Consider the following 18,831-nt stretch of genomic DNA (forward strand, 5'->3'; position numbering starts at 1 on the left):
CTCGAGGAACCGCAAACATGCACGTTCGATTACAGAACACTCAGGAGCGTTCCCGATTACTTATAACTTCGCTACTTCGAAAGAAGCGCGTCATGTTTGAATATCGAATGTTCAGATAAATAAAAAAAGCAAGACTTGTGCAACCTGTCAAAAGGAAGTTCGAAGGCTCATCTCTATGCTCGTTTAATTCGCCGATTTTGCAAGCCAGCAAGTGTGCTTCGAAGCGTTGACATTTTACAGTCGTAATTAAAGTACAAAAATTAAACTGGCGACCCTGAGAGCAACGTTAAAGTATGAGAGGCTTATTAGCTGACTTTGGAAGTTGGAAGTGGTAAGGAATTGGTAAGGAATTTGGAAGGTAAGGAATTGGAAGGAATTCGTTTTAAAAGCTAGTTTTTTACGCACCGGATGACTACTAAGTAGAATTTCAGTGGGAATTGTAGGAGGCGCACATGTTAGATTCGAACGCATGCCTTTTAGGTGACAAGCGAGAATCTTTCTTTCCGACACTGTATCGTTCCATCACAGCACCGCATGACAAGCACAAACAGACCATATTGCAGGTCTGTTGTGTAGCCTTTATGAAATCAGCGCACCAATAGCCCTTGACTTGCAAGCCACTCCCGAGCGTCGTAGCATAGAGTTGAGAATATGGCATGCGTATAACATCCAAAACGTGCATTATTTCGCACAGACGCTTTACGGCGCGGCCGCATGGGCGCCTCTATATTTGCTCACGTCACCTGAAGCCGAAATGCAAAAGTCTCCAGTGTGCTACGTCGTTTTAGAGCGCGTTTAAAAGATTTGTCTTTTGAAGCGGTTTTGCGCTATATTGGCTGCTTTCAAAAGCGCTGGAGAGAATAAAAACCTGCTTTAGGGCCTTGGCGACTTTCTGGTTACATTCAGACAGTGGTTTTGGTCATTTGTGAGTAGATTTTAATGCAAGGTTGCATTTTACTGGCTACATTATCGCCTTTTTTTTCCACAGATTTTTCTCCACCGGTCTGTCTACACAACGAGAAAACTCGAGTAAATAAGACACACGTGCAAAAGTATAGATTTGAATAACATTCGAACGCATGCCTTCTAGGTGACAGTTCATTAGTGGAAGTGAGGCATGATGAGGCCGTTTGGACTGAGACAGGCCAGCGGCGCTGCTGCTAGTATTTAAAAATATTGTTTTTTAGGGAATGAATAGGCTCAGTTACTTTCTGGCTTCTATGTGGGCCCCTCAATCGGGATCTTCAACGCGCACCGCGCAGCACCCGTGTGCTGCACGATGATGGTGCACGTTGAAGATTCCAAGGTAGTCGAAATTATTCCGGAGCCCTCAACTATACAGCGCCTGCCTTCCTCCCTTCCTTCCTTCTTTCCTTATTCTCTTTCTCTCTTTCTTTTTCTTTCTCTCTTTCTTTTTCATTCTTCCTTCCTTCCTTCCTCTCTTTCTTTCTTCCCTCTTCACTACAACCTTCCCCTCTTGCCTCACCGTCACCTTGTGCTGCTGCGGCTGAGAATGAAGAAAGAAAGACGATGAAAGTGCGCGCGCCTCGCGACCGTCTCCAATCGATGGTAGGGGAGGGGGGCGGCGCAAACTTTAATTTAACTATCTACAGATAGGGTTTGGGGTCAGATCTTGAAGGTCTGACCCTTACAAATTCAATAGAGGGGCTAGTCCCTAATCGGGCCACTATCCCTGCCATGTGCCGGCGTGAGAGATAGAAATGCACTCTAAACACGAATAAGCCTACCAAACCCCATGGCAGATTCCGATCACTAAATTTACCGAGTACCAACTACTGGCAGCGGAGGCATATTCCCACAGCAAAGCACGGATCAACCTGTACTCCACGTGTTTTCTGTGCACCGATATAGAACGCTACGCTGCTTTTGCCTCACCAGGTTTCGCATGCGGAAAGCTGTTTACAAACATTGTTTACGTTAAGTCGGCGTTTCGCAACTGTTGCAGTAGTTCTCAGAATTGTTTAGCGCTAAAGGGTGGCCCATTCGGGAAAAGGTCATTATTTAAATCTCATGAGTAAGTAATGCTATCTAAAGCTTCTCCTGAGAGTTCGGCCAGTTGGTACATGGTCACCAAAATAAAGGCGGGGTTGACAGCGCTCTATATGCCGTCGACTAACTATGTGTAGTTTCTCTGCGCTATCACCCCTTCCCCCCCCCCCTCCCCTATCCGCCCACCATTTTTGTATTTTATGGAACACCTGTGGAATCCGAATGACACAACACTGCATCGACAGTGGTCTAACCAGTTGATGCGTTGGTGCACTGAGTTTTTTTTTTTTTCAGCCCGCACCAAATGCCATCCATTACACTCCATTACAGCGGACAAAATATCTCCAAAGGACAGTATTCATGAGTTTGGGTGGCACCTTTGATGAAAAGCTTTGCCAGTTACATTCCCCTCGGGTACAATGAGTTGCAGTGGCGAGCAGGGGCAGAAGTGGGCGAATCTTTAAAGATATTGCTGCGGATGATGTTTCTGCAGGGGCCACTTTGTCTGTGTAGCAACATACTGCACATATCAAAACGGCCACAGCACGAATGGTTTGGGTTCACTGCCGACCAACCTCGTCAGTACAGACCTCTGCCTGGCAGGCATTTCCGATATCGGCCCCGCCTTTGTCTCTAGCAACGCGAAAGTGGCGACGCTCTTGCTGGTCGGCGTTTGTCCGACAAAATATACGTGAAACCTGTGTTGTTTTGACGACCTTCTTCTTCTTAATTCAACTTTTGGCGCAATTCAAGTTCTTTACAAGGTTAGTACACTAAAAAGTTATTCCTTAACTAGTTAGCGGAGCATAATACTCTAGCTTTCTCAAAATGTGTTGACAGTATTCTCAAGTTTAATCCACAAATGTGTTTATCCACTGCACGGATTTTCTTTTTCGCGTAATGTATCAAAGAAGGGGCGTTCTATAAAGCAGTGTATAAAAATGATACTGCCAAGTTTTTGAAAAATTCCCACGCTTTCTCGTATTCGCTACCGTGTGCTACACATTTTGCGCAGTACTTCATGTCGCTGAAAACGGATCTATTCATACCAAACACCTGTCATGTCCACTGACAGCGACAAATATCACCCTTGTTGCTGCTTAGAAGCGCGAGTTTTATTTTGACTGCAGTTTAAATCTTGGTGGTAAAATTGTCGCAACTTACAGCAATTTACTGACGCAGCAGCTTTGAAGTGGCAGAGCTATGTTTAATAGAACGTCAAGCTGAGCCCATAATCCAAGCTCCATCGCTCAACAGGAAGCCAGGTAAAAGAAACACTGAGGACAACTCTTATCAAATTTTCGCTTTTAGTAAAAATGAATTTTATTACTTTTTCTGGGAGTACCAATGTTTGTCCAGCAAGAAGAAATGCATTTATTTCTGTGAAAATTGCATTAAAAATCTTTCCTGCCACTCATTTGAAACACGTCACTTCTACACCAAAAAAAAAAAGACTCCGTGATGACTGTTTTGAAATGAATGACGGTTAGCCTAGCCTCTGAGATATGCTCAAAAAAAAAAAAAAAACTGGCGTCGCACGCAGTTCACTTCACAGATCTTCCGGTGATGGAGACACCTTTATTTTATTTTTTGGCCTCTCAAGTCCAGCTTTCTTGGGCATCACTTTTATTGTGAGGCAAGTGGGGAATATTTAAAAATACTGTTATCAACATATCGATGAGAAGGATCTAATCTTCCTATACGTAGAAAGATCTTGCTTTTAAAGTTAGTCCTGCGCTCGCACCTTGTAGTTAGGACTGCCATATAGAACCAAATTGTCTGCGTTTTGACATTAGCAGGAAACAACAAACATCCCGAGGAGGAATCTGTGAATATATTGATTGTTACGGTGCAGTCTTACAATATGCGAAAATACTGCATCCATAAAAAAACTTGCTGTTGCAAAAATGCTCAGAATTCCTCGGTATGTCTAGCATATAGAACGACAGTTTGCAGTGAAACTAGCGTCATTGTCATTAGGAACATTGTAATGTATTAGTGCAGGCAAATTTCAATTTGACCGAAGTTTGTTGCTTAGTGCATTTTTAAGCTACAAATGCCACCCAAAAATAACGACTTCAAAGAAGCCAAAAGTTATAAAAAGAATAATTTTACATTTTTATTAGGCAAAGTGAGTTGTGGTCCCTTGCCCTTATGGGAAAACGTTGTTCACAACAGACTCCAGTGAAGCAATAAGAAATCGTGAAAATCATAAGGTTCATCGGTGTGGACTTCGCCTCGAAAACCACTGAAAATAGCACGCGAGTAGCGCATTATTATCCACACCTGTTCGCTACCTTCAAACGACGAAGATCAGCGAAACATCCTAGGGACATCAAACAAATCTACGCAAGAGTTCCGAATTCAGATGATCAGCAGTCAGTCAGTTTTCGACGTCCCAGACATTGAGTCCTTCCGACAGCCACTTGTCGTACCCTACTTAAAAAATCATCCTGTGGAACGGCAACGACACGAAACATATTGGCCTGTGAGGTAAAATGCAAAGTTCATTCAACACAAAAGAAAACTTAAAGGCGCATGATCAAGAAGCCACTGCTACCTATTAACAGGATCACAGAAAAAGGCAACATTCGAAGTTCACCGCTGCCTCCATCTGTGGAAAAAACATGAACTACGTTATGCTAGCTGCATTCATTCGAAGTTATGCACCTTCAGTCCTTAAGTAAAGGGGTGCAATTATGGCAGATAGCTGTAATGGGGAGCTGCATAGTCAAGAGACCAAATTACGATAATTTGGTCCTGTAGCTCACCACACTGTGAGTACGCCTCCTGTAAATATGTATCAGCTGGGGAAAGCCCGTGCATCACATTCACCAACAGCGCGTAAGAATGACATCCTTTTTTTCTCTTCAGTTATGTCTATTAGTGTCTATGAGGTGCTAAGTGCTAGCAAGCGTATACAATTATTCTGCCTTCGGTTCGCAAAAAGCAGCCCAAACACGCCGTTTCCATGGATGGAAACCGCAAAATAGTTACAAATAAATGTGACGAAGGAACTATCGAAACTTAATGGAACAGTGCGCACAACACGGTCGCCTATGTCTGCGTGAAATTCGCACAGTCTAGACTGCTGGGTACGTGTTCGTAGGCACTGCACCCAAAGGCGGTGGCGAAATCGGCGTTCATCTTGAGAGGCGCATTTACGAAGATCGCGGCGTCCTTGTCGACACGGCACCGGAAGTAGGTGTATCGTAGATAGAAGAACTGCGCGTCGGACATCTTGTCGAAGCCCGAAGCAGCTTTCGGTGTGTGCCAGTCGGCAGCTGCAGGGCCAGTGGACGATGGGGAGGACAGGGCTCCCACAGCAGCTGCAGCAGCGATGTGCAGGGCCATCGTGGACGGAGCGATAATTCTACGGTGGTACTTGCTCAGCTTCGAAACCGAGCTCAAGACGCAGTTCCTGCGAAGAAACGCGAAGTCAGAGCAGGAGAGGGTTTAACGTCCTCGCAGCCGCATGAGTTCCCTAAGAAACTGCAACATGCTTAGTTATCCGCCGCTATGGATATTGTTCATTTTATTTCGAATAAATAAATAAATTGGTTTTTGAGGAAAGGAAATGGCGCAGTATCTGTCTCACATATCTCGGTGGACACCTGAACCGCGCCGTAAGGAAAGGGAGGAAGGTGGGAGTGAGAAGAGAGAAAGAGGCGCAGTAGTGGAGGTCGCCGGCATAATTTCGATCACCTAGGGATCTTTAATGTGCACTGACATCGCACAGCGCACGGGCGCCTCTTGCGTTTCGCCTCTATAGAAACGCGGCCGCTGTCAATCTCTTTTGGGGTATTTTTACAGGTGTGGACAAAAACATAGGGTATGTACAAGTATAGTTTCAGTGGCTACAGTTTGAAGCTTCACCAATAGCCCCAGCAGCATAGTTAATCGGCCCAGAATAGGAAATGTATTGGCCAATGTCGATCTTACAAAGGACCACAGTGATACCATCCATTTCCAATGTTGGGCCAATTACATTTGCTGCCTGGGAGGATGATACAGGTGCAACACATGTGGCAAAGACAAAGAAGAAATCAAGTCATAAGACCAGAATGGCGCTTTCATCCAATAAACACATGGGGAGAAAGCACTGCAGTAAAAAAAAAACCTGACAGGCTGAGCTGCAATTGACGGGTGCAATCGATTCCAAATCTCGGACTACATGTGGAAAAATGGACGTCGCAAGGTATTATTGGAACAAAAAAATTCAAAAGTCAGTGCATTACCAGTTTGTCTTGAATGGTTAACATGAACGACGATTGTAGTTGAAGATAAAGCGCACGGGTTTTCTTCGCACTATTTCGAGCGTTATAACGTTATCGTTAGTGTAAGGGAACCGGGCTATATTCGCGTACTCAAATGCTGGTCCGATGAACGTGACATAAGCGAGAAGTTTCTTACAACTTGTGGAATGTCGCAAGGCCCTTTTAGGGAAGAACAACTTAGCCTATTTTTGAAAATTACTTAGTCTTCCCTGACACACCTGGTGTAGAATGCAACTTGGCCGAAGCTAGCGCACCCCCTCACGCTGGCTACGTCCGCGCCCGAGAATTTTAGTTCGCAAATGCACAGATAACCGGCGAGCATATTTCCATGTGACAAAGCTCAAGTACCGCAACCGGCAATGTCCTGCACTTGTTCTACCTCCTACCAAGTTTTTGTCCTGGCCCTCACCAAGAACTCGAGAAGTAAGAGTGACATTCGATACACAGTTGGAGCGCCTATTCACTCAGTCTCCATGCCCGCCCAAAAAGTTGTTCGCCATTGGTTGAAATTACTTTCAGACGGCTCGATAATGTAACGTCTGACAGGACCCGTTTTCACGTTAGTGTGCAACGCAGTAAAACTTGCATTACCCAACATTTCAAAAACACATAACCACAGCGTTGATGTCCACACTCCTTTAAAGCAAATCATTTCGTTATAGGACCGAAATGCACATACCGCAAAGTTCAGCTGACATAGGCACTCGCATAAGGACTTAAAGTAGCCAATTTTTTGGTGGGTGCTTTATTCTTTGTAATGATGCTGGTTTATAGTCTGGTTTTTTGGCGTTTAACGTCCCAAAGCGACTCGGGCTACCAGGGACGCCGTAGTCAAGTGCTCCAGAAATTTCGACCACCTGGGGTTCTTTATACCGTGCACTGGCACCGCACAGTAGACGAGCCTCTAGAATTTCGCCTCCATCGAAATTCGACCACCGCGACCGGGATCGAACCCGCGTCTTTCGGGTCAGCAGCCGAGCGCCATAACCACTGAGCCATCGCGGCGGCCTGTAATGATGCGCAAGACATTATGGATTACCTCGTGTATTCTGCTACGGCCGGTGAATAATTTATCATCGAATTTATTTCTCGTGCTCTTTCGGTTTCAACCAACGAACGATTACTGTGACGTCGAAGTGTGGTTATAGGTCACGTGAGGCATGAAAAACTTCAATATAATCACTCCTTCTATATTCGTTGTCATTCCGGCTCTTGAGGAAGGCTGGTTTCAGCACTGCAGTGAATTACAACCATGAAGCAGCGATTATACCGCAATTTTTCCATTCCTCACGTGATGTATAACCACATTGACTTCACAAACCGAAACAGCATAACAGAAACATTCGATTATAAATTATTTAGCGGTCATAGGTGAATACCAAATGGTGATTCATGAATAGTAGTGTCTTCCGCATCAGTGTAGAGAATAAAACATACCACCAAAATTAGGTGTCTATACTCCTTTAAGCCGGGCACTCTGAATGCTATATCAGCTAATATCACTGCCAATTCTGGCCCTATAGACAAAATTTCACGGTAAACCTTTTCACGACAAAATCTCTCGAGTTTAAGCGCGAAGAGGACATATGCAACCTAGATTACATCACCTACCATGTGTGGTCAAAGCTTACACGTATAAGCGCCCACGGTCACAGTTGGACAATGGGTCACAATATGAAGTAGTGACCGTTGTCGGTTGCTAGCTTTCATTGAATGGCTTTCATTTAACAGTTTTCATTTAACAGTTTTCATTTAACAGTTTTCATTTAGCAGCTGCTCCGTCGCTGCCGATATCGCGTAAACAAATTACAGCCAAGATCGAGGCCCTAACGATCCTTCTTTGATCAAAGTCACGTTACATATGGTTTTCGACACATAGAACACACATCAAGGAAGACTTGTAACCTCTCCAGAAACCCGCAGCGCTCCGCTAAGGCTGTATTTACTAAGCGAGTAGTGTTCAAATCACCTGTGTATCCTGATGGCCTCCTGTGTCTGTGGAGACCAGGTATTTCCTAAGACAACCTGATCCCACATCAGAGCCGCCAGTCTCGAAGCTATCACAGCGGCGTCAGCGAGCATCGGATCGGTGGTGTTCACGCTTAGTAGGCTGAACGCAAGCGCTGGCACGTACAGGGCCGTCTCGCTGTGGAACCGCATGTTATCCCTTCGAGCGCCTCTCAGGTCGTCTCTTATCACCGGCATGCCTCGACGCCACATTGCTGCTCTGACGTCGAACTCGAAGCTCAGCGTCCGAAAAAAGTTCCGCGCGAAACCCTTGGTTGACAGGTCGGGTGCTGGAACGTCCAGAAGGATGACGTCTGCGGGCAGCAGGAGGGTTATATTTTCGACGAAAGCTTCAAACTTTGCTGTGTCCCCGCCCACTGCCATGATTCTGCGGAGCGGTGCATAGGTAACGAATGCACGCCGCGTTGCTTCAAAAACGTTTCTGATTTGGGTATTCTTCTCGTTGCTTGTGAGAGCGGCGACATAGGTTCTGCGCCATAGTTCTCCGAATTTCAGCGCGTGAGTCCGGCAAAGCCTCGCTGAGCTCATCGTGGGGGAATCCAGCACGTCGTACACCTGAACGGAGAGAAGTGCTTCGAGGGCCACGGTCATGATCATGTGACACAGCGACAACGGTTGGTTCGAGGGGTTCCACAAGAGTCTCATTTCTTCGAGGAAGGTAGCCTTGGACACGGCGTACATGGGCTTTCTTGAGTCTACGGCTACGGGGAACTCTTGGAGGATGGCTTTCGCCTGCGAAATTTCGAGGCCGTGGAAGGCGTCGCGAAACTCCTCCGGCGTAATCTCCTCGACGGTTTGCGTGCCTGAGCTGTTCGGAAGGCGGCTCTCCCACGCGGTAATCTCTTCAAGCCTGTAGTTGGTTCCGAAATGAGCATTGGTAGCCGATAGAGTAATGCCTAAACAGGTTTCAGCGCAGATGGACCTGTAATTTTTCATGCGCGGGCGGTTCAATACGAATGCGAAGCCCTTTCCAAATAGGTGTTCGACACTAAAGAAGAAAGTTATCCGGTAGCGATTCGGTATTTCAATGGCGGAGCGAAACATGTCGCTGGTGTTCATGCGAGGTTTGAAGTTTGTCATTTCGAGGACAGCAGCCAGAGAGTCCCTGAGACGTAGCTCTGGCTGCCATATTTCCCTCAGGCATGACGTGTAGAAGCGGTGAAGGTCAGCAGCCGCTGGCGAAGCGTACAAGGTCGTGCCCTTGGCGAGATTTCCGTTTATGCTGTCCTGTGATGGATAAAAAACCGGTTTGAAAAGAGCTGTTGCAGCAAAGAGCTGTTGCGGCACTATATCAGTCATTCAAGCGCACCTTTCCTGGACATCAGCGTCGCCTGTCGGGTTCTAGGTGCGAACAACAAACAACTAAATGAAGACTCTTCCTTCACGTTGCATCAATCAAAGTGATGCCGGGAGCGTGATCAAAAAGCCGACAAAGTTGTTGGCTTGGCAGGAACCACGCAACAACCGGCAGCAGGAGGCAAACAACACAATTGCGCTAGCTTTGCAATAATTTCCGATATGAGAAAAAAGAAAAAATAACAAGCACACAATCGTATTTTAAGATGCAAATTATGGGGAAAATATATACACAATATCATTATTAATCAAGTAATACAGTGACATACATTAGCATACAATAGCACAAAAAATGCAGTAGCATGCATTAGTTTACAATAGTACAAAATACATTATTACGCAATCATAAAAAACAAAAACTAGGAAAGAAAAAAAAAGGTCTAAACAGCACTATTTGGGAGAGACGACTGTAGAAAATGGGCGGAAGCATGTCGGATACACTGCAATTTCCAAGATCGACTACTCAGTGTGTCAGTGTGAATATTTGCAGTGTTTAGTTTATTAACAGAGGTAACTGGTGTCGTAATCTCTGACGACCTTAGTTGCATCTGCTGAAGGGGGCATCCCAGTATGGCATGTAACGAAACTGCTTGGTTTTATTTTTTGCGTTAGTTGTGTCGTTTCCTCCAGAAGTCTTCTGTGCAGCTTTCATTCATGAAGGACAGTACGAGAGTGTACAGGTGCCATCAAAAGTAAATGGAAGGTAATATTACCGAAAAAATTTAATAACTGCCCGCTCAATTCATGCATCTTTGAATACATATGTGCAGACTAATTGTGATTGTGCGAATTGCACTGTGCACCACCAAACAAGGACCATTATGCTCTAGATTTAAAGAAATTAAATTTTTTGGACAAAGTCGACTTCAATTTACTTTTGACGGCGACTGTACATGTACAGATGACGGACTAGGATGATGTTATGAGCTCGAATAAACTGTGGGTGAGTCGGGCTGTTGGTTAGATTGCGCACTGTCTTTTTTGCAGGACCTGTAATTGATTTATGTTTGTTAACGTTGTAGCTCCCCATACAAGCACAGAATAGTTTAAATGACTAGAAAAAAGAGAGTCGTCTATTAAGCGCTTTATTTTATGAGGGAGCATGTTTCGTAATCTGCTTATTACATCACAAGCTTGTGAAAGTTTTTTGCTTTAGTGTTCGCACGCACCTTAACCAGACGTTATTCCAAAGGGCAAAAACAGGCCTAGTTTCGGCCTTCTCTGTTATCAACGTTGTGACTACGTCATGAAGAAAGAGAAAACGCCTTTTTTTTTCACACGGTAAGTTAATTGGCATGGCTGGAAATTCGAGCGCTGAAAATACATTTACGTTCAGTGCTTCAGTGGAGGAGGACCAAGCAAATAAATTTTAAAACGAGTTAGCGTACTGAATATTGATTTTTCTTGTATTTTCTATAAAAGGCCCTTAATGGTTTGCTTCTTGCTTTTTAATGCGTCCAAAGGATAGTTGTTGCTTGCCGATATTTCTATTTCTTAATGCGCCAATTCGGTTTTAGAATAAACAAAGGTAAAAATGCAGGCTAGTTTCGTTAATGAATACTAACAGGGCTCGATAGTGAGCCCATGTGTCCACATCCCAAGCACTACAGGCAATGGGCCAATATTGCAAATGGATTGTTTAATTCTGGCCCTGCATAGGTCCAGCGTTTGCCAATACGTTTCCAGTACTGGGCCGATTACTTGTGCTACTTGAGCATGCGAGTCTGGCGGGGGCTTGGATGGTAGCCTTGGTGGCGTGAATATATTTTCTTTGCACAGCTCAATTTCATCAGTTGCACAGATTACATAAGGCACGAAATTCTCGCTTTCACACAAAAAGAACTGTGAAAGGCGTCGTCGGTAATAATTTCTAAGCAGCCACAAATTCACGACGCTCAGTGGTGTAATAAGTTCGCTCCGAGAAACAAGAAGTGTCAGCTGTGTACTGATACGTGTGAGATAACTCCTAAGCATATCTCGATAGGCGTATCCAAGAAAAAGAACAATGTGCAGCTACGAAAATTTATCGGCGCACTTATTTGAACGCCTCAGAGCTAACGAGCAGTAACACAAACCGACCAAAGCTCTAGAGCACTTTGCGCCGGAGTAATAATAAATGTGACGAAAATTAGTGACAATGGTGGCTCGTCAAGTATATGGCACTGTCGGAATGATGCAGTATTGTGAAGGACGCAACCAATAAGTTGGTCCATATGTGGAAGTTTTCACAGAAAGGTATTGCTACTCTATCGAGACAATGATATGACCATTATCATCGTTCTTAGCCACCATGCTGCATTAGCATACGAAGCAAACGGAGTGGCGAAGCAATGGTCGAAGTACGTCACGGCAAGAGGCCTTCGGACACAGCTGTCCAGCTCAGTACTATCAAGGAAGTCTGAAATGTCACCTTGGAGTGCGCCCAAAGTATTCCGATGTGTCAGGAGTCCTCCTATCGCCCCCTCCCCCTCCCATCCACCCTTTTAACGCACACACACCCTTCTTCAGTAAGTAGAAAGGAACGAAGCTCCGATTCCTCTAAGATTACGTTACTGGCGCGTTAATGGTAACGTGCTGCCCAGGACATAGCTTTGCGCGCGCGCCTTAGTGGGGCTTACCAGGATGTCTTGGCCGACGCCTTTTCTCACGAGACCTTCGTTGATCGCCTTCCTGCAAACGTGCGCGAAGAAGTCCCTGCAGGGTGAAATGCTCTTGTCGATGACTGAGAGCAGGTGGGCGGCTTCTTCGCGACAGCAGAATCGCTTCTCTGTGACGTTCCCTCTGCCTGGTACGGGAGGGGACCGAAAGACTAACCAGATGAGCGGGCCGGCGACCGCAAGCAGGCACAGTGCGCCTGAGGCAGTGACCATCACTTGCTCTTCCTTCCCTTGAACTCGTCTAGGCGTGGGAGTAGCAGAGGGGGAGCGCACAGCGGAAGAATCCGCTGCATCGACCGGCCTCGAAGGTTCCATGTTCGTCTTCTTTTTCTTATCGTCACGAGCGGAACTCCCGCGTGCGAGCCCGTGCCGAGATATTGACAGACAGATGAGAAATTTTCAAGTGTAGGCAACGCTGAGTGCAATGTGGTGTAATTAAAAAGAAAAAAGCTTCGCTACAAATGTTTATGAATGGAACGAGGAACAGACACAGGAAGTCTCATCCCACCTGTCAGATGTTGGGGAGAAACTTCCGACCATTTACCCGCGCAAAGAAGTTCCCTTAAACACGACTTCGTAGAGGAGGGCTTTGATTCCTGGTATTGTCAACATGCAGCGCATATACGCATATTGATATATGTGGGCGTATTCTTCACTACACTGTCTTGATCGCCGACTTGAATAGGACAATGAAGGGCCATTTTGGTGCTGTTTCATTGTTTCAGGAGAAGCTGCTCTGAAAAGAAGAAAGCAGGCGTGACCATCGTCACAGTATAGTGCCTAGAATAATCCCGATCTGCGAGATCTTTCGCGCTTCCTTCCAGACATTAAAAGTGTGTCATCGCACGCACGTATGCAGGAAATCTGTACACTTTTATGACCCTTCAGCTTTTTTTCTTATTGAGCTATGAATGTATGTTTGGCGTTATCCAATCGTTAACGAACCCACGAAGTTCCTGTGTACTTTAAGGAAACGTGATTAACAGGTATTCATCTGTAGAGTCATGTTATATAAGGCAGCATTCTCAACAAGAAAGAGATCAAGCTTTTCTGCTCGGTTCTTGTTGCTCAGTCCTTAGTCCGCTAGAAGTACGCGTGACGGAACAACTAGACTCCTATAGTCGGATACAACTTAAGTCTGCAGTGAAGCTCCGCCCACATTCAGCCTCCGCGCACAGAATTCCTCCACGACAAAAAAGTAGTCCGCTGCTTAAATGTTTCTTGTTATGTAAACAATAAGATCATCACAAGAAAAAAATTATGAGCTCTAGGGTTTTGACACGTGGATTGTTTGATATAGTCAAGCATTAAAAAGCTGATTTCGTTTAAAATTGCGATTGGCCAGCGGAGTAATACAGGACTCCGCGGACCACGGCCCAGTGTTAGCAACTGCTGTTTTTTTACGTTGTATCCTACTATAGCCTCAAGGAATTAGGCGATGAACTGTACTACTTGCTGCTTATGGCTGCGATTTGCAATTAAGCCACATGCGTGTAGTACCTTCCTTTCAGCCTCTGTTTAAAGAAACCTTGTATCCTTGTTAATGAGCCCATTATATGGCGTTATGAAACATTTAGCTGCCCGCTACTATCCATGGTTCATAATGTGCATCCTCCGTAAGTGGCGTCTCGAAGAGTCGGTTTCGAATCATGTCTTTCGAATCATGTTATGGCGCCATGTCTGTTCCATACCTTTGCTCTGTCGGACCTGTCCCGTCAATGTTTACAGGGCAGTGCTATGGCCATACTGGCGGCCGAGGACCCGGGATGTTGCGTTCCAAGGACTGTTTACTTGCCGAGTCACTTTAAGGCAACCTTTCCAGGTTTTTTTTTTTTTTTTCAGTTAACAAAACAGGGATGATTCGTATATTTTCTGTGGTTTAGAGAGAATGGAAATTCCTTCGCAAGCGCTTGTTACATTGATATCTCAGTGGCGCAGGGACTGCCTTTCTCCGCCTCTGCTACACATGAAAGTAAAAGCTACTGCTCAATAATATTTCGTATATTTTGCAATTCAATCACATTGAAATAAATGTTTCAGAACCATTCCTTATCTTTGCGCTGCGCTTTGACGGGTTTCGGTGGGAGGGCACGGGGGGGAGGGGGGGCGCCGCGGTGGAACTTGGTTTCCCCTAAAGTAGAACCCTGCGCACGCCTATGCTCACGGTTACCAGCGTGCTATACCGAGTTTTTGCACAGGCACTGGAAGCCTGGATGAGCGAATCAGTGGACAGAGGTTGTGTAGAGTCAGCACATGGCCTAACGGAGTTACAGTGGCTTTCGTCCTGGCAGCCGACTAGAGGACCTCTTCGTGCTTACGAACTGCGTCGACATCGCAAGAAAGGAAGACAAAAGACATCTACTGTTCGCTCGACGTCGAAATGGCATAAGATAACGTTCCACATGCAACTTTTTGGGGTCGCCTTAGTACTCTGGGGAGGTCGTCACCACTCCAGGATACAATAATGAGGCTGTAACACGGTCGCGGCTTTGTTTGGCAACGCCGAGTCGCGAGGGGTCTATATATCCAGAAAGGCATTCGGCAGGGATGTCCAGTGTCTCCACTCCTCTGCCTGCTATAAGTACCAGGCCTGGAAAACCACTCCTGCAAACAAACCTCTGGGCCTCGGCCCAAAGTCCAATACTAGCGGAATCGATAACTCCCAAAGATTGTCGGGTCTTCCCGTTGCCGATGATTTGGTATTTATGGAAGACGTTCCAATGGACGTGCAAACTATGATTGACATTTGCACCGCGGAGCTCAAGAGCCTTGGCCTTGGACTCAACCAGCGGAAATCCACGATTATCCAACTAGCAGGAGACGCTTCTAAACACCTGTTCCTTAAATTGAATGGAAAGCCCTGGCAGTCGACACGTCGTGCAAATACCTGGAAATAACGTCACTCACTGCGGCCGACTGCGAAATGGCTAAAACAAAGTTATAACAGCTTTCGCTGGTTAAGGAGCTATAAGCTCTATAATTTTTTTTCTCGCTTTTTCACTTTTATTTTTTATTTTGGTTTTTATTTTATTATTGCACTTTGGCCCGGGCACCAAATTTAGCAGGGCCCATCCGCTACACACGGTATGTCCTCAGGTATATCTGTCTGTTTATCTGTCTGGCTGTCTAACTGTTTCTATCGATCTATCTGTCTGCCTATGTATAACGATACCTATCTATCTATCTACCTGGTTTGGTTTTATAGGGTTAACGTCCCAAATGACTCAGGCTTTGAGGACGCTGTAATGGAGGACTCCGGATAATTTCGACCAACCACCTGGGGTTTTTTAACGTGCACTGACATCGCACAGTGCTCGGGCCTCTGGCATTTAACCTCCATCGAAACGCGACCGCCGCGTCCGGGATCGAACACGCGTGTCGTGGTGGATCTATCTATACGTATCTACCTATTCTATCCTACCCTCCCCTGCCTACCTAATGTACCCTACCCTACCTTACCTAGTACCTACGATCCATTTCTCCGTTCGTTGATCAAAGAGTGTCTTGAGGATCATGTCCGGGGAGTTTTCAGTACTACCTCAGGGTTTGTATCAAGAACGTTTTTTTTATAAGGGTGCCGTATACAAAGCTAATGTAAGAGAAGCAAACCAGAATAGGCAAAAAGAAGAGGCACAGCACGGATTTACAGTGTCCAGAGCCACATAGAAATACAACCAGGAAGCATGCGGTACAAGAGGCAAGGTTTATAGAAGCAAGGATGTCTTATCATATTCGGACGGCGGCAATATCTCCTCAAGGCATACAATTGTAAATTTTGGATCACAAAGGTTTTCTTCTTTTCATCACTATTTCATGCGCACGCATATCTTTCAGTAAACCTGCAGTTTTTAAGTAATGAGAGCCGAGTGCGAGAGATAAAGCCGGTTTGATTTGGTTTGGTTTATGGGGTTTAACGTCCCAAAGCGACTAAGGCTATGAGAGACGCCGTAGTGGAGGGCTCCGGAAATTTCGACCACCTGGGGTTCTTTAACGTGCACTGACATCGCACAGTACACGGGCCTCGAATTTCTCCTCCAAAGAAATTCAGCCGCCGCGGCCGGGATCGAACCCGCGTCTTTCGGGCCAGCAGCCGAGCACCATAGCCACTGAGCCACCGCGGCGGCTTTGATCTCAGGTAAATTTCATAATATACAGGGTGTCCCAGCTAAATGTAACCAAGCTTTTAAAAAAGACGAAGTGCCCTAGCCCAGTGAAACCAACTGAGGGTTGTTGCCAGTCGCGTTTCCTAGTCTGCAGTATTTTATTTATTATGCAAACGTAATTAATTAGCAGAGACTAATCAGCTACCTGTTTAATTGTTGCCTTCATGAAGAAAGTGTCAATGCAGGAATTGTAGATCCCTTAGAAAAATAACCGGCTGCCGTGTTTGCAACCAAGTACGACTGATACAGCTTCTTTTATTTGCCTTAAAAGAAAGCCCGCGAAATACAAAAAGAACCACGTGATAGGGACGCAGTTTCAGCGCTCCCAGACGACCGGTCAAGCAACGACATTCACTTTGCAACGCTGTCCCGGACGGGGTTCGGCGTTTTGCGGTGGTTGCGAGATATACGCCAGCAACTCTCGCATGAGCGCTAGGGCAACCGCTTCTTCAGCGCGTGACGGTGCAAGTTCGGAGGCACGGCCACATGCCTATCACTGTCGCGAATCGGGGTGACGCGTCCCCGACTGCTGAAGGGGAACGCTTTCGCGTACAGGTTCGAAGAACAAAGGAATCAAACAAAACAAAACGAAGTCGTGTTTATATTTTAAAGGAAAGGAGCCAATAAAAGAAACGAAAACACCAAGGAAAATACACACTAGAAACGCGTAAGGGATAAAAAGGAGAGAGTTCACCGGATACACAGCGTCCCAGGTGGTGCGGGAATGCCTTGCAGCTAGCACAGACGCGGGTTGGCGTGCGTCGCTGTCGTTGCGTCCAGGGGGGCGGTGGTAGAGAGCCAAGAGATGAGGAACGGAGATGGATACGGGAGACGCTGACGAACTCCTGTCAGTCGCCCCCAATAACTGGGCAGCTTCAGCAGGCAAACCGTAGCCAGGTCCTGTCGATGGCGTCCCGATACACCGTAGGCCTGTGCAGCCCATCCAAGGAATCCGTGGCAGCAAAGTGGCGATCGCAGTAAGCCTGCGTCGTTGATTCAAGGGGAGTCCACGGCAGCACAGACCCGAAGTTTGACGGCTGCCACCTCCACGCTTGAATGAGCTCAATGGTCTTCCTCAACACTTCGGTTTGCTGACACGTCAGCCTTCCGGTCCTCGTGCCCAACGTTGCTCGTGCCTGCCTCGCGCACACCATAGGCACGCGCACACGCGCAACGCGGGGCTGGCACGCACGGCGCTCCGCTGTCCGACGCACCACTGCCGACACGCCGCGTTCCAAAAATCCCTCAACAGTGTGGTGTGCACATCACAATCACTCGAGGCGAGGTTTCGCGTGAAAAAGCGCTCCGTGCGAGCCGCGCTAGCACCCGCTTAAAGCATTACGATCCTAACACGGATGGGCGATGCCCACACTGTGGGGAGACCTGTGATATCTTCCACATGGTGTGGGCATGTACTCAAAATCCCCACCTCCCCCCTTCCCCTACCCCTTCCAGAGAGGCATGGGAGACTGCCCTTCTCAACTGCTCCTCGCTTGAGTCCCAAAGGGCTCTGGTGAAACGGGCTAGAGACGGGGCATTGTCATGCGGTGTCCCGGACTAGGGACGCCGACCATGTAGCGTGGCCACTCTGTGGCTCCCAAACTCTGTTTCAGTAATTAAAAGTTTTCACCACCACCACCCGCTTACTTTCAATGACGCATAAGCAGTTCCTGGCGCATATCTCGCCACCACCTCAAAACGCCGAACCCTGTTCCGGACAGCGTTGCAAAGATGAGCGGATGTCGTTGCCTGACCGGTCGTTTGGGAGCGCTGAAACTGCTTCCCTATCACGTGGTTCTTTTCGTATTTCGCGGGCTTTTTTTTAAGGCACACAAAAGAAACTGTATCAGTGGTACTTAGTTGCAAACACGGCAAACGGTTATTTTTCTATGGGTTCTACAACTCCTGCATTGACACTTTCTTCCTTAATGCAATAATTAAAATGTTAGCTAATTGGTATCTGCTAATTAATTACTTTTGTATAATGAAAAACTACCGCATATTAGGACACGGACTGTCAACTACCCTCAGTTGGTCTCACTGGGCTAGGGAACATCCTCTTTTTTACAAGCTTCGTTACATTCAGCTGAGACACCCTGTATATTGTCCTGCGATAGGACCATTGTAGGACATGGAATTTTCACCCTCAAGTCGTCCAACAAAGTACAAACTGAGGACATCCGCATGAGGACATTTAGCACACGTGCTCAAAATGTACTCAGTATGTCCTCTTCGGGATGAGGACGTTTCGACCATTTGAGGACATCCTCAGGATGTTTGGTGCCGTGTGGATAAACAATGGGTAAACAGGGATGATGTGCGGACTTTTCTGCTTCAGAG

At 46.4% G+C, this 18,831-nt stretch overlaps 1 protein-coding gene across 1 annotated transcript; it reads right to left on the reverse strand.

Moving 5' to 3' along the window:
* Window positions 1–2,219: 2,219 nt before the first annotated feature.
* LOC149359735 (uncharacterized) lies at window positions 2,220–17,895 on the reverse strand. Its single transcript, XM_089571863.1, has 3 exons — window positions 12,290–17,895; window positions 8,257–9,542; window positions 2,220–5,431 (listed from the first exon to the last, which is right to left on the reverse strand). The coding sequence occupies exons 1-3, from the start codon at window positions 12,641–12,643 to the stop codon at window positions 5,068–5,070; spliced, it is 2,004 nt and encodes a 667-aa protein (XP_089427989.1). The 5' UTR covers window positions 12,644–17,895; the 3' UTR covers window positions 2,220–5,067.
* Between the last annotated feature and the right edge of the window lie 936 nt (window positions 17,896–18,831).

The sequence above is a fragment of the Amblyomma mixtum genome, chromosome 2 (assembly GCF_055824585.1).
Source record: "Amblyomma mixtum isolate Tamu chromosome 2, ASM5582458v1, whole genome shotgun sequence".
Classification (NCBI taxonomy): Eukaryota; Metazoa; Arthropoda; class Arachnida; order Ixodida; family Ixodidae; genus Amblyomma; species Amblyomma mixtum.